This window comes from Corvus moneduloides, chromosome 2, assembly GCF_009650955.1.
Source record: "Corvus moneduloides isolate bCorMon1 chromosome 2, bCorMon1.pri, whole genome shotgun sequence".
Classification (NCBI taxonomy): Eukaryota; Metazoa; Chordata; class Aves; order Passeriformes; family Corvidae; genus Corvus; species Corvus moneduloides.
Window position 1 is genome coordinate 116,208,783 of NC_045477.1, and position 27,188 is coordinate 116,235,970.

General features: G+C 38.6%; 1 protein-coding gene across 4 annotated transcripts in view; it reads left to right on the top strand.

Moving 5' to 3' along the window:
• The window catches only part of USP9X (ubiquitin specific peptidase 9 X-linked), a 101,452-nt gene that overhangs the window by 15,822 nt on the left and 58,442 nt on the right, over window positions 1–27,188 (top strand). For all 4 annotated transcript variants that reach the window (XM_032100941.1, XM_032100942.1, XM_032100939.1 and 1 more), the window contains exons 2-13: window positions 6,162–6,415; window positions 10,043–10,188; window positions 10,489–10,568; window positions 14,606–14,718; window positions 15,029–15,247; window positions 16,455–16,570; window positions 16,816–17,067; window positions 17,145–17,283; window positions 18,848–19,000; window positions 22,770–22,874; window positions 24,393–24,599; window positions 25,376–25,512. In XM_032100941.1, the coding sequence (XP_031956832.1) occupies window positions 6,320–6,415; window positions 10,043–10,188; window positions 10,489–10,568; window positions 14,606–14,718; window positions 15,029–15,247; window positions 16,455–16,570; window positions 16,816–17,067; window positions 17,145–17,283; window positions 18,848–19,000; window positions 22,770–22,874; window positions 24,393–24,599; window positions 25,376–25,512 (1,763 nt within the window). In that variant the 5' untranslated portion in view covers window positions 6,162–6,319. The remainder of the gene's footprint in view (window positions 1–6,161; window positions 6,416–10,042; window positions 10,189–10,488; window positions 10,569–14,605; window positions 14,719–15,028; window positions 15,248–16,454; window positions 16,571–16,815; window positions 17,068–17,144; window positions 17,284–18,847; window positions 19,001–22,769; window positions 22,875–24,392; window positions 24,600–25,375; window positions 25,513–27,188) is intronic.

Consider the following 27,188-nt stretch of genomic DNA (forward strand, 5'->3'; position numbering starts at 1 on the left):
TAAAGTGTTTCCTTTCTTAAAGTCTTTCGGGAAGTTATTCCATGTGGAAACATCTCTGCTGTGAGGACACACTGAGAGGGTTGGGGCTGTTCAGCCTGAAGAAGAGAAGGCTCTAGGGAGACCATAGAACCCCTTCTAGTATTGAGAGGGAGCTTGCAGGAAAGCTGGAGGGGGACTTAGAGCAAGGGCATGTAGTGATAGGACAAGGAGAATGGCTTTAAACTGAGAGTAGGCTTAGATTAGATGTTAGGAAGAAATGATTTCCTGTCGTGAAGCACTGGCACAGGCTGCCCAGAGAAGTTGTGGATGCCCCATCCCTGGAAGTGTTCAAGGCCAGGTTGGATCAGAGGAGCAAGCTGGTCTAGTGGAAGGTGTCCCTTCTATGGCAGGGGTTTGGAACTGGATGATCACTGCGGTCCGTTCCAACCCAAACCATTTTGAGATGTCAGCTTTGTTGCCTTGATGTGCAGAGCCAAATACTGTTGTAAGCCTTGGCCTGAATACAGTTTGTTCTGATCATAATTTCTTGGGCTCCCAGTTTGGAAGTTCACTTCTATGCTCTTACTCTTGCTTAAACTCATGTGAGTGCTGCATGTAGGAGCATGTTGTATGAGGTGAAGTTGGGTACTGTTAAGTAGATGTTGAGACTAAGCTTAGTCTCAACACCAAGTTTTGAAATTAAGAAGAAAAGAATCCTCAAAGAACTGAAGTATGTTTCAGAGCAATCTCCCTTTATTTTGTTATATGAATTTGAGGGCAAATAGAATTATATGTTTACATAGATGTTCTCAGTGTTCCAGAAACTTTTGCTCCCAGTTGTCTTAATTTCAGGTATATGATGTAGAACAATGACTGAAAAAAGTTACTTGAAGTAACATATTTTTCAGAGAGAATAGTTTTAGTTTGTAACCATTACAGTTACTCAAATTCTGTCTTGTACTGTGATGTTAAGACATTTATTGCTTTGAACTAATGTTGGAACCTGATGCAGTTGACTAAGTCTCATATACACTCATTTGTTTAGGAGGAGAAGGAATTCAAAGGGGGTTTTTTTTTGTAATAAGTGCTATTTGAGATAACATTTTCTGATTGCTGCTTATCAGGTATTTTTTAAATGTTGAAAGATACTTCTTGCTCTATTGAATAGTAGCTTAATGACAGGTTTTGCATTAATCATTGAATGCATGTCACTCTCAGTGCATGTCAGTGTTAATGAGCAAAATGCTGCGACCTCCAGTTCTCTATTCTGATTATGTTAATAATTTCCTCCTTTCTGAAAGATACAAGGCACAGGGAGGAAAGAAAATGGAAAATGTGTGGGGGTGTGTATAGATTGTAACTACTGAATTAGGTCAGTGTTACAGATTTGGGGGAGGTGTTTCTAGTTGAGAAATCCTTCTGGTTGAAATAAAGGAATGGGGTAGAAGTCTAGAATTTTTAAACTAGAATCATATCATAATCCTTGTGATGGTTCAGTACTTACTGAGGTTTTAAGAATGCAGTTCCTAGAATCCTGTATGAAACAAATCAATGATACCTTTCAGCCCCAAATTTGTATTGCTGCTGTTAAGCCTTTTTGCAGTACAGCGCTTGTGATGAAGGAGCAGCACATCTGTGAGCTCCCATTTCATGGGAACATCATTCTGTAAATAAATTGCTTTATGGTTGTTAGAAAGCTCTGTTGTTACATGTTAAGCAGACTCTTAACTCTGGCATTCATTGTTACGACATGGCAAAGTAGATTTTGTGACATATGTCGTCACTTGTATATAACCAGAATACTTTAGTTAAAGGAAAAATAGGTCTGTCCCCCTAGATAGGGCTTAAGTAATGCTCATGAATAATAAACTGTATTTTGAGGTCTGCCTCGTGTCATCTGGCACCTTGCATTTGCTTTTTGCTGAGACTGTATTATAAGTAACTAATTTAGGGAAAAGGGCTGTATGTATTGGGGTATTTCAGTTACTTTTGAAGAGGAGACTTGGAGAAACTCAAATGAAGGCCGTTCGAGAAGTCAGCTGTATTAGAAAATTGTGTTTGTTCCTTTATCATTATATGGTAACATGCCTCTGTGTTTGCTGTGACATGTTATCCTGTAACAGACTATTGTGTACATATTTGCTTCTTACTTACCACTTATCTAGGAACCTACCTCTGAGTTTTTTCCCCCCTGACTTTTGAAAAGGTTCTTGATTTCTCCCCAAAACAAAATTAACCTATTCTGCCACATAGGCATGAGGTTGCAGACTGTGGAAGCTGAGGTGAGGTTCAGGTGTGCAGCTGTAATGGGTGGTTGAGCCTGGAAGCAGAGACCGCTCCCTCCTGGAGGCCAGTGCCGTGCCTGGTGTCCTCCATCTGGGCAGCTGGGGCTCTGTTGGAATGCTGCTCCCACTGGATGGTGCCTTCTAAAGGGGGCCATATGGAGTCAAAAAGTCTATAGTTGCCTTTTTCTGGTGCTGCTGAAATTCCAAGGAGTCAGGTGGAGCAAAAGCTGGCTTTCACGTACAATTCGTTGGTGGATCAGGGTGACATAAGGAGATGGCAAAAACATGGCAAATAGGAATTTTTTCAGTTGGCATCAAAAGCAAATGTTAGTGGGATTCATTTGATTCAGTCTTCATAGCCTCATACACTGCTTGATTAGCAGTCACTTAACAGGGATCTATCTGCACCTTGACCCTGTGTCCATTCAAAGCTTTGGATAAAGGTGATAATTTTTTTTAATGTGGCTTGCTCCTGGGATGGGGCAACCCTGGATATATGGACAGACTGGGGAATGAGGTGCTGGAAGGCAGTGCTGCAGAAAGGGACCTGGGAGTCCTGGTCAGTGGTGTGATTCCTGGGGATGGTTCTGTGCAGGGCCAGGAGTGGAACTTGATGATCCTTGTGGGGCCCTTCCAGTTCAGCGTATTTTGTGATAGTGTGCTGAATCCAAAATCAGAAATAGTAGAAATGAGATGTATATAAAAACTAACATAGAGTATCCATTAGAATTCAGCTGGATACAGGTAATTTGAATTGTTTATATTGGGCTGTCTGTACACTTAAAACCAATTATGTCACTGCATCAGTTTACATTTGTTTATAACTTATCAAATTAATTATAAATAGGTATAAAGGCTATTCTTGAGCTGAGCCAAACTGTGCCTTGGTGCATTGTAACTCTAAAAAATTGAAATTGAATAGTCTGAATTAAAGAAGTGATGGGAATTCAAAATTTCATGGTTAATTAGTTCTAGAGAGACTAAAGCAGTGGTGTGTTCTCCGTGGGCTTGCAGTTTGCTGTTTTCTCTGAAACATAAATGGTAAATGAATGACTGAAAACAGGACTGGTAAACCACTTCCTTCTAATACTGTTTAAATTGCATGAATTGGATAATGATTGCATTTACAAAAGTATGTTTGTATATTCTGTAATTAAAAGGAAAATACCTGAACAAGAATATCCCTGCAACTGAGAACATGCAGATACTACAAGAAGCAGTCAGATGATGTATTGGAGATGGAGTGTTTTTAGTTAGCTGCAGCATAACTTGAAGTTACTATTGTCTGTCTGAGGACATCATACAAATTTGGAGGGAGAGGCGATGAACTCACTTAAGAAGTTTGCCTTGTCTAATGCACGTGGCTAAGACAAGTAAAACTGTGGAAGCCCTGCCATACGCTTTCCTGGGAATGTAATTTAAGTAATATGCATAGAGAATCATGATTAGACTCTTAAGCAAACAATCCCTAAATAAGAGGAAGAAAAAACCAGGTTAGTCCTTCATGTAAATGTTTTGTATTTACTAGTATCTACAAAATTCATAATATTTTTCTTAGATTTTGTTTCATTTTGTGAATTTGCAAGATTTTGAGTAGGTTGGCTATTTCAGTATTAGCTTTCTTGTATCTCCTGGTTAAATCGTGTTACTTGCCTTGAGCAGAATGGAATTTACAAGAATGCTTTGCCCACATCCTTCAGCTAAGCACAGAAACAAAATCTGAGGGTAAATTCACACTAATGTCAGTCAGTGTGATAGGAGAGCTGCAGTTTGTCCTGGCTTCCTGGCTGGCATTAGGGTGATACTCTCTGGCCTTGCAGTGCTCCTCTTCAGATAATTAAAGAAACTGAAAAATAATCAGTCTTTGTACATTTGGTGGGGTTTTGTTGTTGTTTCCTTTGGTACTCTGAACCAGCTCACTTCATGATAAGTCAGCCCAAAGCATTAGAGTACGGAAGAGATGAGATCAAGCAGCTTGTCCTTGGTGTCAGCTATTGTGGAACTGCAGCTGCTGGTGGACACTTCTGCCTGCAGTTTAAGCCAGCCTGGACCAGGATTGCTGTTGAAATGAGCTGTTTTACCCCTTCCCTGCTTCTATGCTACCTTACTCCTTGTGCCAGCACAAGTTTTTTATGTGGCTGTTTCATGAACCAGCCCTGTTAAGGAAGAATAGTGGCGATTAAAGAAGGTTTATTGTGGTGGTGATGGTGGTTGGCTTAGGGCTGCAGAAGAGTGCCGTGTACGTTGGCAGCAGTTTGATTTCACTGGTACCTCGGAATCTCCATCAGGTAGTGCAGGGGAACTGACTGCATTGAACTGCAGTAGACTGCAGTGTGTGTATGTGTATATATATGTGGCAGGAAACTTACTCTTGCTAGTACTTTCTACTTAGTGATCTTTATAAACATCAGTAGAAAACAAATACTCTGCAGGGCATTTAAAAAACCCACAAATTAAATACCAAATATATTAATTTTAAAAATTGCATTTCAAAAATCAGTGTCTTCCTAAAGAAAGTTTTGAGTTGGTAATGCATTTTTTCTGGACTTAGGCTTACTAAGCCCTATGAATATGAATTATGAAAGCTACAGATGGATTGCAGTTGAGTGTTTTGAAACAATACAGTTTTATTCAAAAGTGAACATTATTTTAGTGACATTATTAAAGATCTCCAAGTTTGTTGGTGCTGTTAATATTGGAGACTGGGCAGAGGAGTTGGAGTGTATTCAGTCAATTTTTATTGTATATGTAATGCTGTGCAAATTCACACAATATAAGAAAAGATTTTAAAGTGTTTTGGAGAAAGATAACAGCATTGAAACTTAACTTGAGATGAGACATCATAATAAAACACTTAGGAATATGCATAGTGTTACAACAGAGATTTCACTCCAGTTGTTAACTTGAGGTTTTGGTGATTGGATCAGGAACACAGCACTGCCAAATGCATCTTGCTGGAAGCTCATACAGCTCTTTCTATCACCTTACTTGTCTTTTTAACTTTTCTGAGAACTGTTTTTCTTTTATGTGGTGCTTGGAAGTCTGAGTTGCTCTGGGAAATTACGTTTCAGCTTCTGTGGTTATACAATGCTTGGTGGTATTGAGTGGAATTGCTGTTTTACTTAATGCAACTGTTTTTGTCTGTATATGATACAGTGAAGTTGAAACACAGTGAATATTGAACTGTTGGTATACCATTACAATTTCAACAAATCTGATGTCACAATTTTCTTCATATAATCTGCTAAACCACTTATTGGGGGTGGGATCGGCTTCATAGTGGGGCCAAAAGGCCAGTGGACCCAGGCTTTCATAGGCACGTGCTGGATAAAGGGAATACAGATCAAATTCCCTGGGTGAATACTGATGTGCTAATAGTTTGGCTGCAGGGTCTCTGTTAGCCTCAGCTGAGATAGAATCAGTCTCTTAATTCTGTCTGACATCTGCAGTTAAGACAGTGTCAGGTGGAAAGTATTGGAAAAGATTACAAATTTGGCTTTTTAGGCTCTTAATCAGGTCATTACTACATAGACCTTGAGCAGCACCATGAATTCAGATGGAGAATTTACTGTGGCAATTCAGACACAAAAGAGTCAGAGTAAACCGCTGCATGCATTTATTCTGAACACAGAGTAAATAGCCACCCATTTTGGATGTGTGTCTGTTTCTCAATGGTATAAAGATGATTATAAGTGTAATTTTTACTTAGAACATTAAAATCATGGTAAATATTTCAAATGTGACATGGTCAATTGTATTCAATAAAATGAAACACTAAGTATAATATAGAAGATTCTCTGTAGCAGTGTATTTGTTTCTGTAATGTTCTTTTCCCAGTGTGGATTGTGTTTCCATGCATGTATTAATACAGGATACTGTCCTTTTATTCCCCTCCAGGTTATGCAATGGTCTCTGCAAGATGTTATGTTCTTGAGTTGGAGCTTTTTAAGGCAAGCATATGCTGGTACTTCAACTTTACTAAGTGGACTATAATTTCTTCTCTTACATCAACTACATAAGCAGACAAAATTGCAAAGATCTGCCCTGTGTCGAGTATGACAGCCACGACTCGTGGCTCTCCGGTAGGAGGGAATGATAGCCAGGGCCAGGCTCCTGATGGACAGTCCCAGCCTCCCCTCCAGCAGAATCAGGTATGGTATTAACAATCAGTTCATCTAAAAATAAAGGAATTTGTTCTGTAGAAGTAGTGTTCCTGAATTATTTGAATTTGTGTATTTGTGGAGATCTCTAGTTAAGTTAGACATTTTTGTGTGTGTGTCTGGAAGTACAACAATATTTTGAGGGTTGAAGGCAATGCTATTGGCAAAGTAAATGTGGTTGGAGAGCACTGCATAGCAAAAAATGCTCCCTTTTCAGGCAGTGGCATAATTCTTTCAAGCATACCTATTTTGGATAAGAAGCCTTCTTGGAATAATACCAGAAGCTTCCTCAAAACCACATTGTAGACTTACCTGCCACAGATCGGTAAAATTGTGCTACATCTCTGAGTTCGGTTTCTGCTCAGTTCTGCAAAAGCACTTCTTGGATATAACAGCTTACCCAGGTATCAGCTCTTTCAGAGCAGCTGTGTCTGGGTCTCCGTTCATTGTACTAGACTTCCTGAACAGCTTCACATGTTTCTTGCTTTCAGAAGACAAGCAAAAGCTTTCATATACTACATCGCGGTGTAATGATTCTTTTTTGTTGGGGGGAAAAAATACCAGAGAAAATGCTTTTAAACAATACCATTTAAAGCCAAAACCATTTAAGAGAAGAGCCACACTTGGTCATTTAGTTCAGTATGAAGATGGTACTTTTTTAATACTAGAAGGTTTAGTGATTGCTGCTTCCTGCGAATGAGCTGTACTTTGAAATGTGTGGTGGGCTGACCCTGAACTGCCAAGGAAGTCTCCACTGTCGCTGACTCCCATTGCGTCAGTGGGATGGGGAAGAGAATTGGAAGAAAAAAGTGAGAAGCTGTTTGGGCTGAGATAAATGCAGTTTAATAAATGAAGGGGTAGGGGGAAACAAGTGATGCAAGTGCCATCACTCACTACCAGCTGATGGATGCCCAACTACTTCCCAAGCAACAGCTGCCTTGGGAAAAAAACCCCTGTTGTTTTATTGCCAAGTGTGATGCTCTGTGGCATGGAGTATCTTTTGGGTCATTTCAGGTCAGCTCTCCCGGCTGTGTCCCCTCCCAGCCTCTTGCCCTATTAACTGCTGGGGGCAAAGTGAGAATCACAGGATGGGTAAGGTTCTAAGGGACAGCTGGTGGTCATCTAATGCAGTTTCCCTGCTCAAGCAGGGTTCCCTAGACCACCTTAATGAGGATTGTGACCAGACAATCTCCAGAGAAGGAGACTCCACAATCTCTCAGGGCAATCAGTTCCAGTGCTTAATCAGCCTCACTGTTAAGTTCTTCCTCATGTTCAAGTGGAACTTCTGTGTTTCAGTTTTTGCTCGTTGTCTCTTGCCTGTTGCTGGGCATCACCAGGCAGAGCCTGGTCCATCCTCTTGACACCTTCCTGCAGGTATTGATGAGGTCCTCTCTAAGCCATCTCCAGGTTAAACAGGCCCAGCTCCCTCAGCCTTTCCTCAATGAGATGCTCCAGTTCCTTCATCATCTTTGCCACTCTCTGCTGGACCTGCTCCAGGAGTTCCATGTCTCTCCTGTACTTATGAGCCCCAAACTGGACACAGCACTCCAGGTGATCCTCACCAGGGCTGAGCAGAGCAGCAGGATCACGTCCCTGACCTGCTGGCAGTGCTCTTCCTAATGCACCCCAGGATCCCATTGGCCACTTGGCCACAGGGACACGGTGCTGGCTCAGGGACAGCTCATTGTCCACCAGGACCCCCAGGTCCTTCTCCCCAGAGGTGTTTCCCAGCAGGTCAGCCCCAGCCCATCCTGGTGCCTGGGGTTGTTTTTCCCCAGTGCAGGACCCTGCATTTGCCTTTGCTGGATTTCAGGAGGTTCTCTGCCCATCTCTCCATCCTGTCGAGGTCCTTCTGAAGGGCTGCACGGCTCTCTGGGGTGTTGGCCCCTCCTCCCAGCCTTGTGTTACCAGAGAACTTGCTGAGGAGGCATTTGCCCCTCACCCAGGTCATTGATGAATAAGGTAAACACTGCTGGGCCCAGTGTTGAACCTTGGGGGACAGCACTGGTGACAGGCCTCCAGCTGGACCCTGTGCCACTGATTACCAACCTCTGAGATCTGCCATTCAGCCAGTTCTCAATCCACCTCGCTGTCCACTCATCCCATCCACACTTCCTGAGTTTGTGAATGAGGATGCTGTGAGAGTGTGTCAGAGCCCTGCTGAAATCAAGGCAGACAACATCCCCTGCTCTCCCCTCATCCATCCAGGTAGTTCTTTCGGACTACTGAACTTGTTTCATCGTAGAAGGTAATCAGGGTGGCCAAGCATGATTTACCTTCAGTGAATCCATGCTGACCTCTCCTGATCATCATGTTGTCTTCCATGTGAGTGGAGGTGACCTCCAGAGTGAGTTGTTCTATCACCTTTCCAGGGGTTGAAGTGAGGCTGACTGTCCAGTAGTTCTCTGGGTCCTCCTTTTGCCCTTATTGAAGACTGGGGTGACATTTGCTTTCTTCCAGCCCTCAGGCACCTCTCTTGCCTCACTATGGTTCCAGCACTTCTCTCAGCACTTGTGGGTGCATCCCACCAGGGCCTGTGGATATGAAGTTTAATTACATGGTCTCTACCCAGTCTTCCCAACCAAAAGAAACTTCCTTCCTCTAGATCTCCTCCCCAGTCTCCTGGCTGAAGCAGCAACAGGACACATTTTCCCATGCATTTATTTTGGTTGTGATGTATTTGAAGAAGCCCTTGTTGTTAGCCTTGACATCCTTAGCCAGGTTTAATTCCAGGTGGGCCTTGGCCTTCCTCACTGCATTTCTTCATACTCTGACAACATCCCAGGTGGCTTTTCCTTGCTTCCAGCTCATGGTATCTCCTGCCTATGTCTGAGTTTTGACAGGAGTTACCAAAGAGAAAAACAGGCCTTGAATCTGTGCCTGTTAACCAACAGACAAAACACTGCTGTGTTACCAGTGCTGTTTTGGTCACAAATCCAAAACCCAGCACCCTACAGGCTGCTGTGAAGAAAATAACACTCCTTGCCAAGCAGATTTGGTACAACAGGTGAGAAACGTTCTTGAGGTTTTGTCTTCCTAAGTCTTGCTCTTCTAATTTGAGCCATTATTATTGTCAGTTCATACTATTTCTGTATATGAATAATAAGTGGCATCTGAAAAATGTGTTGTGTTTTGCATGGCCCATCAAAATGGATTTAAGAATCATGTTCTTCAAGGTTGATTAGTAGATGGTTATAGTAGTAGGTCACTCATTTTTAACAAACTCTTTAAGAAAATGTTTTCCATGATTGTTTTCTTCTGTGCTTTTGTTGAAAACTATGTCTCTAATAATCAACTTCTCTGGACAAGATTTGTAAAAACTGGAGCTTCAGTGTATTTTTTTCACAGTCTGGAAACATGGTCTGCCGACAGTAGAAGCTATTACCAAAAAAACCCCACTTCCCTCGCTGGGAAAGTAGCTTGATTTTTACACTGCCAACATAGAAAGAATGTAGCATATTTTATGCTCTGTTTTTTGTTAATAAATCTGAAATCAAATTATTTTATATTGATATGTACTTGAGATGATTCTTTGGCATACATTAGGAAGGAAAAATGCCAAAACAAGTGGCACACAAGTACAGGCAGTATTTAAAGTATTTTCCATCCCAATTTTAGACTTCTTCACCTGATTCTTCCAATGAGAACTCCCCAGCTACCCCGCCTGATGAGCAGGGCCAAGCTGATGCTCCACCCCAGCTTGAAGATGAGGAGCCTGCATTTCCACACACAGACCTGGCAAAGTTGGATGACATGATCAACAGGTATTTTCACACTTTTGACAAGGTGTAGATGATTTGTGCAAACATCTTGATAGTGGAATCAGAATTTTTGTATCTTTGTTTCACTGGACTTCTTGAAATGCTTTTTTTGTTGGGTTAAAGTTGTAAAGAGAAAGAGGCTTCAAGCAGAATGAGTTTTTGTTTGGGTTGGTCAGTGTAATACTCATCAGGGCATTTAAAAATCTGTTTCCCGAGCCTATATTAAAAGCATTACAATGGGGCAAGAGTTCTTGATTTTTCAGAAGCACAACTGAAATTGGGTTTGTTTGTTTCTGAATATAGGCCTCGATGGGTTGTTCCTGTATTGCCGAAGGGGGAATTAGAAGTTCTTCTAGAAGCTGCTATTGACCTAAGTAAAAAAGGTAAGCTGGAAGACATTTCATTATTGGATTGGTGTGTAATACTTTTTCGTCTTCTTTAGAATCCCTGGTGAAGGCTTAAAAATTGTTAATAATTTCTGTTATAGCCTTGGTTTTGAAGATTGTGTCAGAGTGCTATGCCAAATCTTCACAGATAAGAACCTTAAAAAAGCCATTAATGTAGTTAGAAATAGGTGCCTTAGCCCGAGTAGGGAAGTCGAATAAGCTCACAGACATAAAAATCCTGTCATTCCTGTCATACCTGTTTTCTGTATTCACTTTGATATCAGACCTAGTGGGTTTGGTCTTTATAGCAGATGCTAAAACTCAAAGAATTCTATTTGTTTTTAACTAAGTTTCTAGTCTAGTTTTCAAATGTCTTGCCATAAATTTTTCTTCAGATTTGCACACATATACTTCTAAGAGTATCAGAGAAAAATTAGCATTTTAAGCAGCATGGCTTAGACTAATAGTCCTACCAGTGCTTGCTGTGTCTGACTTGGGAGTAGGAGGGTTCCCTATCAGGACTGTGTATGTGTTTGTTGATTTGTACTGGTCAGATTGACAAGTTTGTCATCTGTTCTGGAAAGTTCTGTTCTCCTGGGAGGTTCCTTGTGCTTGAGTAATAGCGGAAGTTACATCAAAATAATTTTTTTGGATATCTGCACTTACGAGCTCGTTGTGTTTCAAATACAGTGTCATACAAAGTGCCTGCTCTTTCTTCTGCATAGGTGCTGGCCCAGGACAATTTCATTTCCATGTTAATAAATGTTATTCTTAGGCAGCTTTAAGACTAAAAAGATGATTGTGGTCCTGATATTCTGGGTTATCTTGATTGTTAAGTGTTTTTTGCTTTGGAGCACTCTGTGGAGAACCAAAAGTTAGGGTGCATCCTTGTGATCTGGCATAGGATAATGATATATTGTTGCCAACACTGATTTGTCAGCTGGAGTTGTGCTTGGAATTGGTGGCTTTGTGTGTAGCTTGGTCTGGCAGGAATCCTCAGGCAAGTGTAGGATGTTGAAGGGATCACATCTGTTCCGAAGCAAAAAAAAAAAGCCAGCTTTTCAAAAGAAAATGTAGCCACCTTTGTGTCTGCATTGTTGGAACAGTGCGGTAAAAAGGAATTATCTGCTTGTGATTTGTGAGAGAGGAGATGTATGTTCTGCCAGCTGTTAAGTCATCTTTAAAAAACCCCAAAAAACCCAAAACCTAAAAGCTGTCAGTGCAGTGAAGTAATAAGAGCAGAATGAGATTTTTAGCTACTCCTGACATCAATGTACTTCCCCAAAGCATCAGGCTTAGTTGAAAGTCCCCCCCCCAAAAAGCTTATTTTTCCTCTTGAAGTTGTGAAAAACAGTGGAAATGTATTCGTATGCTTTTGCACTTTGATTTTTAAGTTGGTGGTGTGCAATTCTGAAAAATACTTCTGCATTGCTACTTAATTATGTTTCCTCCTACCCTCTAGATGAATTCCCATGTGTGTATGCAAGGATTATTGAATAAGGAGAAAACAAGGAAAGCTCTTATAAGTAGTTGTTTAATGTGTTACCTTTACAGCTACATCCTAGTTTTCGGGGGTCTTTTTGCAACTTGAAGTTACATGATGGCTACCATGGTTCCTTTTAAATAACTTCCAGTTCCCAGGGAATATGATAGGGTGTAACTTGGTGTAACTGACACTGTTTTGGTAGATCAGAGCTTGGCAGACACTGTTTGAGAGTGGGGTATATATAGAGAAGTAATAGAAATGGTTCTGTTGTGTACATTTCTTAATAGATTAAACTGTGCTCCATTATGTCAGTAACATCCAGAATTGGACTCCTTGCTACCTGTCTATGGGAATTTTTCATATTCTGACAAGATCTGTTTCCAAAAGGAGGAACTGAAAGGATAAATTGAAAAATAACCAGCTTTTGAATTGCATAAACCCTGTATTTCTCACTGTATCTTATTTAAATTGTGAAGCAACAAAACCTAGAAAGACCCCACTACATGTTTTTGTCAAGCACCATTTTCTTGTGATGAGGGCTCTTAAATAGCTTTTATTCCTGACATGGCCAATGGCCATCAGCATTCTGGAGTGACTGCAGGGTAATGGCTTCTTTGTGACCCTCGCTATAAAATAAGAGTAGTATTTGCATCATCTTTAAATCTCTTCAGGGACTAAAATTGAAAGGGACATAACTGAACTAATTGAAGGTACATATGAGAACGAAGTGTCAGCATTACCACCTTCAAGTGAAAGGAGCAAATTTGACAGAGTAGTGTGAATCCTGTTAAGACTGTGACTTGCATTATTCCTGGCAGATGCATTCATTTATGGAAAATTCTCTTTTTATGTGTAGGCATCGATCCATTATTCTTTGTTAAACAATGAGCCATGCAACTATCAACAGATAGTCTGGAGTTACTTGCTAATAGAAGAAAACCTATTTGAAAAATAGCATTTAAGAGGTAGACTGATGTTTATCTTCACAATAATTCTTTAATACTTATGGAGTATTTTCAGTAATGAGATTTGCTCCAGAAATAAATGTCATAGTGAATTGGATGCTATAAATTTAAAAGATAAAAAAATGGTTTATTTTAGGGTTTTGGTTTTTTATAGGCAAGAATATTCTCCAGTCTTTATTTCAAAAGGATTTTATTGCTCCTAATATTTACACTTAGTTTTTAATATGCTGCCAGAACTTTCCAATGTGACACACACAAGCAAGATACAAGGCAACTTTGGAATTTATACCTTACTTAAACTGAAATGAGATTTCACTACACAATATAAACCTTCAGACTCGATCCCAAATCTGTGTTTTTGATGAATTGCACAGAGTGGGAAAGAGAGGTAGGCCCTAGTGACAAAAAAAATTAAATTTGTATGTGCATGGGCACATATGCATCCAAAAGTTAGGCAGCCCAGTAATGGGAGTTGTTTCCAGTACCCTCAAAGACCATTCCATTTCTCTCAAGATGATTTGTCTGCATTTCTATGGGACCACTACTGAGTTCCTTACTGAAGCTGTATCTTCTGCATTTTTTTGAAATGGTTATTTTTACCCCTCGTCACTCACTGGTTTTGCTGTTAGCAAGTAGATAAGAGAGAACATAAAGAAGAATGGAAGATAAAGATTGTATTTATTGTTATTTTTGCTAGTGTATCTATCAAAGCCTGTTGTAAACATGGGGGGAAAAAATGCAATCCAGATCACACATTTTTAAAAACAATTCAAAAATTGTATAAAGGAGTGTAATTTTTTGAGATGGCTTTACTAGAATATTAATCCATCAAGTTTTTTGTCCATTTAAGCTTATGTAAGTTTGTTTTCATCCAAGACTTGTTTAAAATCAATTCTGAAACTTTAAACAAAATACCTTTGAAGTCCAAATGTTGTGATTTAACCCCAGCCAGCAACTAAGGACCACACAGCTCAGTGCCCCTCTGCTGGGATGGGGGAGAGAATCAGAAGGGCATAAGTTAAAAAACTCGTGGGTTGGGATAAAGACAGTTGAACAGGTAAAGCAAAAGCCTTGTGTGCCAGCAGAGCAAGCCAAGGAATTCATGCACCCCTTCCCATGGGCAGGCAGGTGTTCAGCCATCCCCAGGACAGCAGGGCTCCATCACATGGTGGCTTGGGGAGACAAACAACTTCACTTCAAGTATCTCCCTCTTCCTTCTTTCCCCAGCTCTATAGGCTGATCATGACACCATATGGTCTGGGATACCCCTGTGGTTCTTTGGGCTCAGCTGTCCTGACTGTATCCCCTCCCAAATCGTTGTGCACCCCCAGCTTACTTCCTGGCAGGGTGGTGTGAGAAGCAGGAAAACCTCGGATCTGTAAGCGCTGCTCAGCAGTAAAAAAAAAACATCCCTGTGTTAACCAACACTGTTTCCAGCCCAAATCAAAACACAGCCCTGTATGAGCTACTGAGAAGAAACCAACACCAGCACACCAAATCTGCTTTCAGCATTTAAAATGTTCATGTAACAACTAATGAAATTCCATATCTAATACTTTGTTGTTCTTTCTTATTTTAAATAGGCCTTGATGTCAAAAGTGAAGCATGCCAGCGATTTTTTCGAGATGGGTTAACAATATCCTTCACAAAAATCCTTACAGACGAGGCAGTGAGCGGCTGGAAGTTTGAGATTCATGTGAGTTTTTGAAGTTGTGTTTCTGAAGAGCATAGTTATTTAAATAAGGAAGGAGTCTGCCTTTGTGATTAGGGGGAGACTGTAAAAGCTGGATCTAATCTTTGAAACTCAGTAGTGAGCTGTGAGAAAACTCTTGTATACATGGATCTGGATGGGCAGTGGGGAAACACCTTTCTGTCATTTTTTCGCTTTATTGCCTGCAGTGTTTTAGAAGGAAATAGAACATGAGAGATGATTTGAGGAGGACTGGAACCATGTATGTTCTGAGTCTGTCCCCTGCCACGTTCTTACTTGTTTTCTTTCTTAACAGAGATGTATTATTAACAACACTCATCGACTAGTGGAACTCTGTGTGGCCAAGCTGTCCCAAGATTGGTTTCCCCTTCTTGAACTTCTTGCCATGGCCTTAAATCCTCACTGCAAATTCCATCTATACAATGGTACTCGTCCCTCAGAAACAGTTCCTGCAGGAGTCCAGCTCGCTGAAGATGAGCTTTATGCCCGTCCTCCTGACCCACGATCACCAAAGGTATGAAAACCTTTTCAGACCAGTGTATTTTATTCTGTGCAGTGTTACATAATGACACAGGAGCTGTAGAGAAGTGTTTTTAGAGCATGGAGAAAAAGCCCTCTTCATTCTCTCTATCACTAAGGTGTTCTGCTGGTTATGACTCCTGATTAGAAACTCCTGCTTAGACTCCTGATTTCCCCTGGCTTAGAAGGGGAAATGTACATTTCCCTTTCTAACTCTTCCTGTCTTTGGTCCACTATCAGACTGTGTCATGTGTTTCTGTGGTAAGCTGGCACAACTCTGTTGGAATGCCATTCCTACTGTGTTAATTGGCTTGCTTGCATTTGCCAGTTGATGGATTTACCTTCTCACTTAACATGATTTTGTAGGCAACACATTTTGAGGAGGGGATTATGTGATAAAGTAGGAATTTTCTCTTCCTTACAGTTTCCAATGGTTGAAGAGATGTTTTTAATTGGACATGAGATACTACTGTCAGTGTGGTTTTTTTGGTGGGTTTGGTTTGGTTCTGGGGGGATGTTGAAGGTTTGGTTTTTTGTTTGTTTGGGTTTTTTTGTTGTTTGTTTTTGTTGTTGTGGTTTCTTGGGCTTTTGGTTTTGTTGTTGTTTTATTTTTTTAACTGGAAGTGAAGATTAGTAATCCATTCTGGTTCTTGAGTCTGAAGTTTTCAGAATTGATCTCCAAATAGTATTGATAAGACTTCAGGAGCTAACTGAATTATATATATACATATTTTCGTTTTTTTAAATTTTCTTTTTCTTTAGTAGAACTGCTGACTATTGACTTAAAAGAACTAAAGATAAAAAAAGGACTCCCCTTGCATTGCTAGTTGTGTTTAGAAGAATGTTACTTTGCATTCTTAATGCTTTTGTATTTGGCATTATTGCATCCAGAGCAAAGAAAAAAATACCAGAATTGTCAGACTTTCTGTAATAATATAGCAGCCAAAGCTGGACCTAAATTATAGTCAATTTTATTCCTATATATTTGATAAATTTCTTTGAGTAGCTCATTTACAGCACTGGCTCTTTGACATGATAACAGAAGAGATCTTGTTGCCTGTTTCTGAGTATTTCCTTAAAACTGAGTATGTAAGCTATTGTGTAAAGACTTTTTAAAAGCAAATTTTGTTATTAACAGGTACTTGAAAATATTTCTAGATGGTACATTGTAAATATCAGAAAATAACTTTGCTTTATTGCAGGGTTGGCTAGTAGATCTTATCAACAAGTTTGGCACATTAAATGGATTTCAGATCTTGCATGATCGATTCATGAGTGGATCAGCATTGAATGTTCAGATCATAGCAGCTCTCATCAAGTAAGTTTTTTTTCTAAATAATGATTTATGCATTTGGAAAAGTTGGACTCAGTATAAAATACTATGTTAGCACAAAGCTTGGACTGTCATTGAAGCACTTCCTTTCACTGCATCTCTTAGCTGGTTGTGTCTGCCTTCACCATTTCATGTGCTTCTAAGTAGATATGAGTTTCTTGAATTAATTACACCTTATTATATGCATGTCTACTGATTATGACACTTTCCCTTTTTTCTTTCTTTTTTAGGCCATTTGGACAATGTTTTGAATTTTTAACATTACATACAGTGAAGAAATACTTCCTTCCAATTATAGAAATGGTTCCACAGTTTTTAGAAAATTTAACAGATGATGAACTGAAAAAAGAAGCAAAGAATGAAGCCAAAAATGATGCTCTGTCAATGATAATCAAATCTCTAAAGAACTTAGCTTCAAGAGTTCCAGGACAAGAAGAAACTGTAAAAAATTTAGAAATATTTAGGTTAAAAATGATACTTAGGTAAGATGCTACTCCTAATATAATATGCCACTGGTGACATTTTTTTCCACACTTCTTACATTCAGTTTTTCTCACAGGTTGTTACAAATTTCCTCTTTCAATGGTAAAATGAATGCACTAAATGAAGTTAACAAAGTAATATCAAGTGTGTCATACTACACTCATCGACATGGTAATCCTGAAGAGGAAGAGTGGCTCACAGCTGAAAGAATGGCAGTAAGTGCTCCTTTTCAGTGAAGTTCATTGCATAGATTTTGTTTCTTCTTAGTACTCTAACTGGAGAAGTAGCTCTATATTGTGGATCCAGCACACACTGTTTATTTTCATATAGTGTTAGAAACATTAGGTATCATGTAGTGGTAATAAAGCATTTTAATAGTAGCCTTTCTGTGAAAAAATGCTGTATTTGTGTCAAAGCTGCTGTTGAGAATTACTTTTCAGTGCTGCTAAAAACATGACTCAAAAATAGATCCTTGAATAGTGTGGATTTTATGTAGTGATTTAAAAAACCCAGAGAAACCTAGATAAAACAAGTCTGATTCATTTGCAACTTCAGTGCCACAGTAACTAGAAATTTAATGGTCATTTAAATAAGGATTTAGTCTGGGTTTTGCGCTTCAGCTTTTTCTTACGAGAGTTCTAAGTGTCCACTCTGCTTCTCACATTTCAGAAACTGAAAGCTTTGGTACAGAAAGTTCTAGATACCACATTTTTGTTTTAATATTTTTGTATTTTGAATACTGTTTCTTGAATGTATGTATAGGGAACTATGAAAATGAGCAATTATAAAATTAAAATAAGAACTATTTTCTCTTAATCTTTGTGAAATCTAGTTGTGTTAAGTGATTTTTACATTGTTCTGCCCTATCTTTCTGACTGGCCACCTGTTGTGAAGTTTGTAATACAAAAGGACATCTGACAAGAAAGAATAACCGCAGTTTTGACTTTTTAAAGCAATAGGAGGAAATAGGTCTCTTTTTTACATGTTCCCTACAGTTTGGCATCTCATACAAGACCTGTGTTTTTAGTTGAAAACTTCTAGATTTCATTATTTCATGAGACCAGCTTGAATATTGTAAGTCTAATCAAGGACATAGTTGGAAATTATGATGCTGTGGATGTTTGTTTTCTCTTTTAGTGCTCAGAGCACATCCTGCTTTGCTTCACTTGGAACAAAGTGGTCTGACCGTGTCTGTGACACCACTGAGAAAATTGCATCTCCTTAAATATGGCTTGAATATTTGCCTCTGATTCAGTTAGAAGCATTTCAAAACCCCTATAAGTGGCAGTACTTAAATAATCTAATCTTCTTTATATTTCAGTCCTTTCTTAGGTCCTTTTTATGGAATATGCAGTAGGTGTACCAGCAAAGTTAGAATTGTCTTAAACAACTTGGTTTTGATACTTAATGACTGTGAATTGGAAGATAAAAATTTTGTTTCTTGAATAGAAGAGTTAACTCTTCTTCACACTGACTTCTTATGTTTGAAATTGTTTGAAAATTTTTATGCTCTGAGTTCATGATTTTAATATGTCTGAAAAAAAATTCCCCCTAAGATATTACAGTGAAGAGGATTCCAGTAATAATCCAATAATATATTGGATTATTTTAAATGGTGATTTTTTTTTTTTGAGAGGAAATTAAAGTTAGAGATAAAAACCTTCCTCTTGTGCTTCATCTTTTTTCATCTGTAACAGGTTAGATTTTTGTTTTGTAGTTTAAATATTAATGATGGCGCCTGAATAATTTGAGATGGCACTACTTTCTTTTTATATTCAGGAATGGATCCAGCAGAACAACATTTTATCAATTGTATTAAGAGATAGTCTTCATCAACCTCAATATGTAGAAAAACTAGAGAAAATCCTCCGGTTTGTCATCAAAGAGAAAGCTCTCACTTTGCAGGATCTTGACAACATTTGGGCTGCACAGGTAAATAATTCAGCTGCTTTTCTGCTGCTGCACAGGAGGCATCTCCTTGTATGTCATGTTTAGAAGAGAGCCTGGGCTGCTTCTGCTCTGTGTTAGACAAAGCTAAAGAAAAAATTTAGATTAAATGGTGTTCTTTTTTGGGGTCCTGGAGCTCAAAATTGTCATCTCAAATGTCTCCAGTGGAAGCTACATGTATATGTAAAGCCTAAGGGAACAGTTGAGAACACGGTGCAGAGATGATAATTTTTAAGTATTAAGGGACCTTCAACATTGAGCAAAGACATGATATGTGATAGCATAGTGTTTTAAAATGCATTAAGAAATACGTGTTGGTAGTCTCTGAGCTCCCCACAGTTGTGTAAGTTTTTCCTGGGCAGAGTGTGATTAGTAAGACTTATAATAATGGCTGTTCCAGAAGTTGTTTAACTGCAAGTTCTTTCCTTTGTGTTGCAATAATTACATTTGAAAAATCACAAATTGTGCAATATTGACTTTTTTACTTACATGACTGGCGGGGCTGGGCTTCCTAGTTGGGGGCTGCATGAGTTTAACACACAGAATGGGCAGCTGGAGAGACGAAATCATTAAGAATTACTGAGTATATAGCAAATAAAAAAGAATTAGGATAGAAACGTAAGTAATGGGTAGTGAAACTCTGATTGTACGAGTCCTGAGGCCAGTCTTTCAAGTGTGGGAAAGCTAACTTCCCAAGACAGGGAGGGAGGGCTGTACGGGTTTGGTCAGGCATAGAGTTTAATTTCTTCATAGTAGCTTCTGTAGTAACTACGTTATCTCACCCCATGGGTTTTCTCACTTTTTCCGGCCTGACTCTCTTCCCCCATCCCACTGTGGCGTGGAGAGTGAGTGAGCAGCTCTGTGGTGCTCAGTTGCCAGCTGGGTTATAGCAGGGCAAGGGCTAATAGGGGTTTGGGTGACACAGTTTACATGTGTTCATGCTGTTCTGAGACTGTAACAGTTTTGCTTAAGTGCACTTATCTTCAGGTTACATTTAAAACACTTGGGACTGCAGGTGATGTAGGGGAGGGTTGACTTGAGATCTCTGGTGTTGTAAATAACTTTATCATGCCCAGACTTCAATTCCAGCGTGGCAGTAACTGCACAGACTGAAAATCAATACAGTTTTTTCTTATTATCCCAAAGTCCTGTTAAGAAAATTTCATCATGTAGCACAGCAATACACTTAAATATTACTTGAATTAAGGTCTGGAATCATACTGTTGGTTTTCAGCTTGTGGTCTGTAGATCTTTCCAGACTGCAAGATACCTGGGGGGGGGAAGATCTTGAGAGGTCAGTTTGCTGTTAGTAGGCTTATTTGACCTATTTCAGAGCCTCACTTTTAATAGGAGGATAAAAAAATCTGAAATTTGGGGGAAAAAAGTATTCCAAGCAATTACCTTGCTCCTAGTGCTTGGAAATAGGATATATGGATAAGCTAGAGTAAGTCAAACTTTCTACCCTTCCAGAAAAATGTGAATATGTGATGCAACCCTTAAAAAATGGGTCCACCCCAACAGTTGAAAAAAAAATTAGGCATAAATAGGAGTAATTTCAGAAGAAATGTTCCATGTTCTTAAATACCCAACTTGCTCTGCTCACTTCTTAAGCTTTCAAGTAGGTGGCTACTGCACTGCTCCTGCTGTAGTTTTGTCCTGTACTTTTTTTGTGTGAAAGTAACTTACTCAGGTAGATGGTTTCACTGTGGCTTTAACCATGGGACTATAATGGACTAAAAATTGAAAAAACCAAAATCTGCTAATACAGAATGATTTTCACCTACTTCACTACTCCCTGTGTATAGTAGTTTTTAGAAGTTCTTATTAAATGACTGCTCCTAAGAGCAGCTGGGGCATGAAATTCAGTAGTGAGGAGTTGATTTACTGTGTAGTTTTATATAACAGGCTATTTTAGCTCAGCCTCAGTGCAGCAGTGGGGAGGTTTTGCTTTCAGGCTCGAGCACTTGTGTTTCTGCCTGGGTTTAGAGGGTGAGCATGCACCTAAGACTCTTAGTATTACTAAAGGTAATGTAATCATTCTGCTTTTGCCTTTAGAAGATGACCTAAGTTTTAATTTTCTGAAGTGTTTTCATGTCTTACAAAGCCAGTGCTCACAATTTAGGGGTGTATTTGATTCAAAGAATAATGTTGGAAGTCTCTAAATGCAAGCATTAAGTTGCAGCCTCTGGAGTTGCAGGGAAAGATCCAGCTGTACAAGACGCAAAATGGCAGAGGTTGAGGTCTCATGACTTACGTTCTGGGGTATTTAATTGGTACTTTACAGGCATTTCCCTGTTTCCACACAGCAAGCTGGCAGGTCACACACCAGGTTCCTTACCTCCTCCCACTGTCTGGTTCTGCTTCCCCAGACTCTTCAGTGCTTAAGGGCTTCCCTATATCTGTTAAAAACCTCCCAAACCAAGGTTGTTATATACTTTATTCTTGCTCTTCTTGCTCTCCCCAGGAGCTGGCCATACTTCTCCTTTTATTTGTTATATTATAGATACTCTTTCTGCCCTGCATGCTCTCAGTTTTTCTTTCTATCCAGGAAATGGTCTGGTAAGAGGAAAAAAATTACATTATGTTTTCCAAAGTCAAGTGGAAAAGGGGTTTTGTAATTCCTCCTCTTGCAATCTGACCCATAATGTGAAAACAAACATTACTACTTAAAATGACTTTTTTTTGAACAAAGATTTATGGCACCCTATAAAGAATTTAAGGCACAGCATGTAACAAAGCTATTAGTCTGATTTTGGTTTTTAGTTTTGGTTTTAAATTACTTACGGAAGTTTTTAGTAGGAATTGAATTTCAAAAGTGCTTATACATGTATTTTTAATAGTATACAAGATTAATTACATCAGAATATGTATTCTAGGTATATGTTTTGCTTTTTTTGTTCCTCACTTAGAGAAAAGTTTTCTGCAGTAAATCAGCTATTGATCTGCATAGTCCCAATTTTTTGGTTTTGAGTGCAGATGGAAAGTACAGGATGTGTTTTCCAGCCTGGGCAGAAAATTTTCTTCAAGCTCAGAGTTAAATGGAACTAACTTTTCCTCCCTTATTGTCTTCCTCCCTAAATGTCAAAATTGGGATGTACACAAACTCTCAGTTAAAACTGTGTCTAATATAAAACTTAGCATCTTGTTCTTAGTTGTTTCATTGGTGGGTTTGTAAGTTTAAAAGCTGCTGGACTTCAAAACGTTGTCTGGTAACAAGTTGTTTGTAATAGAAGGCTTTAGTTGTCTGTGAATCCACTAACACAAAGGAAGTACTTCAGCCTGAGAAATTGTGGAAATACTAAAAATTGGTTTACACCTTAAAATACCTCAGTGAAATTCAGAAGTGGATTTTGAGTAATTTCTTATTAAAAAAACCCCAAACCATAAAAAGCCACACGAAACATTAAAATACCAGTTTGTAAGTTACAATATCCTTTTAGATTTTATTATCAGCTATCCCAGCTTGATTTTGTAGCAGGAACAAAAAAATAAATATTTTGATGCTGCAGTATTTATGTTCTAAATAAATACTTGTGTGCTGACACACACAAGGCACACTTAAATACTTACACTTAAAAAGATAATCTAAATATTTTGAATTTCCAGTGAAGTATTCAGTGTGCTGTGCTGCTCCCACAGCATCAGATTTTCAGCTGGCCACCTCTAACAGTCTTCCTGTAAAAATGATGTAGAATGTCTTGCTGCTTGACTTAATATGAATTGTTGTTGGATTCTTATTTTTTCTTCCTGACAGGCAGGAAAACATGAAGCCATTGTAAAAAATGTACATGATCTCCTCGCAAAATTAGCTTGGGATTTCTCTCCTGAACAGCTTGATCACCTGTTTGATTGTTTTAAGGTAATTATGTGTTTTGACTGTATTCAGGAAATGGGCTGTGAGGAAGTGTGTAAATCTGTGGCTTTTTCAGTCTTACTTTCTACTTCTTTTAGATTTGCTCAGTTTCTCGGTGTTAAAAGACTTCTTAATGTGTAGCAGCAGTCTGTAATACTTAGTTCTAGAAAGGCTGTTCTTTAATGAGCGCTCCTTGCGAGATTTTCTGTTTACTTCCTGTCTAAAACAAAGGCTGCTTAAGTTTGTTTAGTAGTAGACAGTTTTGTTTTCTGGTTTGAACACTTCAGGATAATGCAGGTCTGTTGAAGCCTGTAGTACTAAAGTTACATTTAGCAGTGCCAGGAATATAGAATTTTCCAAATAAAATAAGTTATTTATCTTAAATACCTTTTTGCGTTTGTTCCAAATTAAGAAGTGTTGGTGATTTAGTAAATTATGTTTTTTCTCCTGGCACTAGAGTAGGTTTTGTTAGGTTTACTGGGCAGTGCTACTTTTGATGTTTTAAGTAGAGGAGATCAAGGACTTCCGTTCCCTGCTCCCCCAACTTCCTCTTTATCATGTAATAACTTCTCTCTGTTTAGCTTACATACGAAATGAAACAGTCTCAGGAAGATAAAGTTGAATGTTTATAAACACATAGTGATTTGTTTGAAATGACAAAACAACTAGTTTCTGAAAGTTTATGTTACTCACTGGCTTTTATGTATAGCATTTAACATTTGCAGCTTCCAATAGTGGTGCTCTCTGGCTTGTTTCACTGTTTCACTTTTAGGACATGGTCTGCTCTACTAGAAAATGCAAGCCAGCTTTGTAGACTCTTGTTTTCTTTTTCTAGATAAATGCATTATAGTCATATTTTGGTTTACATGCAACTTGTGCTTTGTTTTGTGTGGTCCTGCAGTTTGGTGAACGTGGGTCTAACGTTCTGTAGTTCAGATACTGAGCGTAGTGCTCATAAATTCTGTGTTTAAACTGCTGTGTCTGACCTTGAGAGTTGAATATGAAGTGATGTTATCTTGAATATATATTTCCTATATTGCTATATAGGAAAAGGTTAATTTAATGCAGGTGACTTGTTTCAGTCAGATTCAGAGGCATGAGTGATACTAAAGTTTTATTTACGTAGTGGTTATAAGTTACTTAAGAAATAATTTTAAGTGTAAGCACCAGAGTTTTGTGAAAGCATTTGAAAGAAACAGCTGAGTCCAGTCTGATTGTTGGTGAAATTGTCAGTGGTAATAATGTTAACTTTTACAAGCCCGTCTGTGATCTTTAAAACAAAGAGCCATCTTTTTTAAGCCTCAAGTTGAATAAGCTGTAGTTGTAAATACTAGAAGAGCTCTTCAGTTGTGTCTGGCTTATGTATTGCTCTAATTTGCTCTTTATTATTAATGACAGGAATTAATGTGGAAGTTCTTAATGTAGTTGCATCACTTCATTGTTGCATTGTTTGTTAACAGTGCAGGTTATGTGTGGAATTTTTAAAAAAAGGCTTCTATAATATTTTTTAAAATATTGTTGTAGGCAAGTTGGACGAATGCAAGCAAGAAACAGCGTGAGAAACTGCTTGAGTTAATTCGTCGCCTTGCAGAGGATGACAAGGATGGTGTGATGGCACACAAAGTGCTGAATCTTCTATGGAATTTGGCTCACAGTGATGATGTGCCAGTTGATATCATGGACCAGGCTCTTAGTGCCCATATTAAAATCTTAGATTACAGCTGTTCACAGGTGAGTAATCCAGTATGAAATCAGTCACTGAGTTTCCTTCCATTCCCCACGAAAACTTCAAGGTATTGGGTAATTTAACAAAAGTGTTACTTACATAAATTTGTATGGTTCTACCAACATCCTGGTACTTTTGAAATGTTACAGGACACAGTGACATACTGTAACTAGCACACCGGAAGAATTGGAAAAGAACCCTACCAAAATAAATAGGGAGAAAGGAAAAGCAGCGCCTCCCGCCCTTTGCTTTTTCCCAAACTCAATCATGTTAGTTTGTTTCAGTGGGTTTTGTTGAGTTTTTTTGTGCCAGTAAGTCCTTATCTATCTTGTACAATTTTAGAAAGGACCTAGCAAGATCCTTTTCAGATATTGGACATTCTCCTTCCCCACCCAAACTTCTGTGGAAGGCTGCCAGAGTAGTAATTTGTTATGGTATGAAATGAATTCATTTTCCATCTTGTTAAGTCAAGAAACAGTTTCTCATTGTTTCTTGATATTTTATAACAGAGAGTAGAAATAAATGAAAGAAGAGAGAGCAAATTATTTAAACACTTCTTAAATAAGTACTGAGTGCTTGAGTGCAGGGAGTTTTTAACACCCTGGTAGCATCTTTCAGCATGTAGTGCTGCTGCTCAGATGCTTGTTATGCTTTTATGCTTCAGAACTCAGGTGATCCAGTATTTGTTTGACTTTGTATGTTCTGTGTTGGAAACAAAGAAAGGGAATTCTGATAGCACTGCAGTATACTTGATTTTGATTATAAACTGCTGTTCTTCAAGGATCGAGATACACAAAAGATCCAGTGGATAGATCGTTTTATAGAAGAACTTCGCACAAATGACAAATGGGTCATTCCTGCACTGAAACAAATTAGAGAAATTTGCAGTTTGTTTGGTGAAGCACCACAGAACTTGAGGTAAGAATGGAATTGAGATAAAATTTTGTCTGTTAAAAGTTGGATGGGTTGGAATAATGCAAATGTAAGGTTTTTTTTACAAGAGGTCAGGAAACTAGGTAAAATCGTAACCTGCGTTGGAAGATGTTCTTTAGTTTCTTTTAGTGTGTTTAAATGATCTCCAAAAATTCAGACACCTAAGTTCAGTAAGAGAGTGTTAACTACTTCTTTGAACATGCTTTTAATAATTTTTATGACAGTAGTCTAGTAGAAAATCTGAGTTTCTTTTTCAGTTATTCATGGACTTCCCTGCCTAACAATGGAATTAGCTTACAAAGCATAAATATGTTTTACGTGCATATATGGCTGTATGCATGCACGTATGCACACAAACACACTCACCCATCCTTGTTCTTTGATGATAAATTCTTGCAGGTCATCTAGTTCATATGCTTGAAATCAAAGGTGACTTTATAGTCTGGGAGAATTTCTCTAGTGATTTTCTCTCCTGAACGGAATAGATTAGAAGTGTGTGAAATTTCTTTTATTGGGGTGAAGGGTTTTGTTTGTTTTGTGGGGGGTTCATTTGATGTTTGTTTTTAAAAGGAAGAAATAATGAGAAGTCATTATCAGTTTGGACTTGTTAAAGTATACATGATTATTTTAATTATTTTAAATGTCGTCTTAGTAAGAAATAGCTGAGACTGAGCCCCTTACAGTATTTGTATCCATGTCAGAATTTTTACAAACTCCTGAAAAATATTGTTGGCTTATCAGTGTTGCACAATTGCTTTGTTTTAATTCTTGTAAGCAGATAAAGTATTCAAATCAGTGTTGCTGTTACAGTCAGCTCACAAGAAGGATCAAATCAGGGAAAGCTGAGGAAAAGAAGCCACAGTTTGCACAACACTGTCTTCTTACTGATACCATTTTCAGGAGCTGTGATAAAACATTCCTGGCTTTTGGAGTTTCCTTTATTCATTTAGTTTGCAACATACTTCTCAAAATTTCAGTATATTTTAATCCTTTACAGTTTTACATTAATGATTGATTGAGGTTTATCCAACAAGGTCACAAAGTTACTTGCTAATTCGCAGAAAAATCTGTTTTCTGTGTCTTGGAATCCTTAACCTTTTTCATGCTGTAAGATCCAGGCAAATCAAGCTACCTGGTTATTCAAGTTGAATGCTTTTAGCACAGTGCCTTAACAAAGATGCTTTGCTTTGAGTAATTACTGAAGTAGAGCTCATTCAAGGCACTGATTTAGGTTTCTGCTCTGAAGTAATCTTGGGAGGAACCAAACTTCTTTTGATTGTGGAAGTGTAGGTTTCCCATATGGTCTGTATACAGTTAGATGGCTTGAATGTCTCTCCTCTTTTTTTGTCTGACCATCTCTTCTTCAGATTTCAGGGCAGTCTGCATTGCAGTATGTAATAGCACCTCATTTTTTATGCAGAATTTGAAAACAAGTATGGCAGGAAAGTAAACTTGGAATTGGAAGTTTTAATCAAGTAACTTAAAAAGACTTCCTCCTGTGGAGAGCCCTTTGTTAGCAAGATAACTGTTGAGGGAGTTGTTTTAGTCAGGTGGTATTACTGCCCAGGTGACTGGGAAACCTGCTGAGTGAAAACGTAATTTTGAAATTAGTGACTTTCCAGTCTCTGAATTTTCTCATAACTCTTAATATTGATACAATT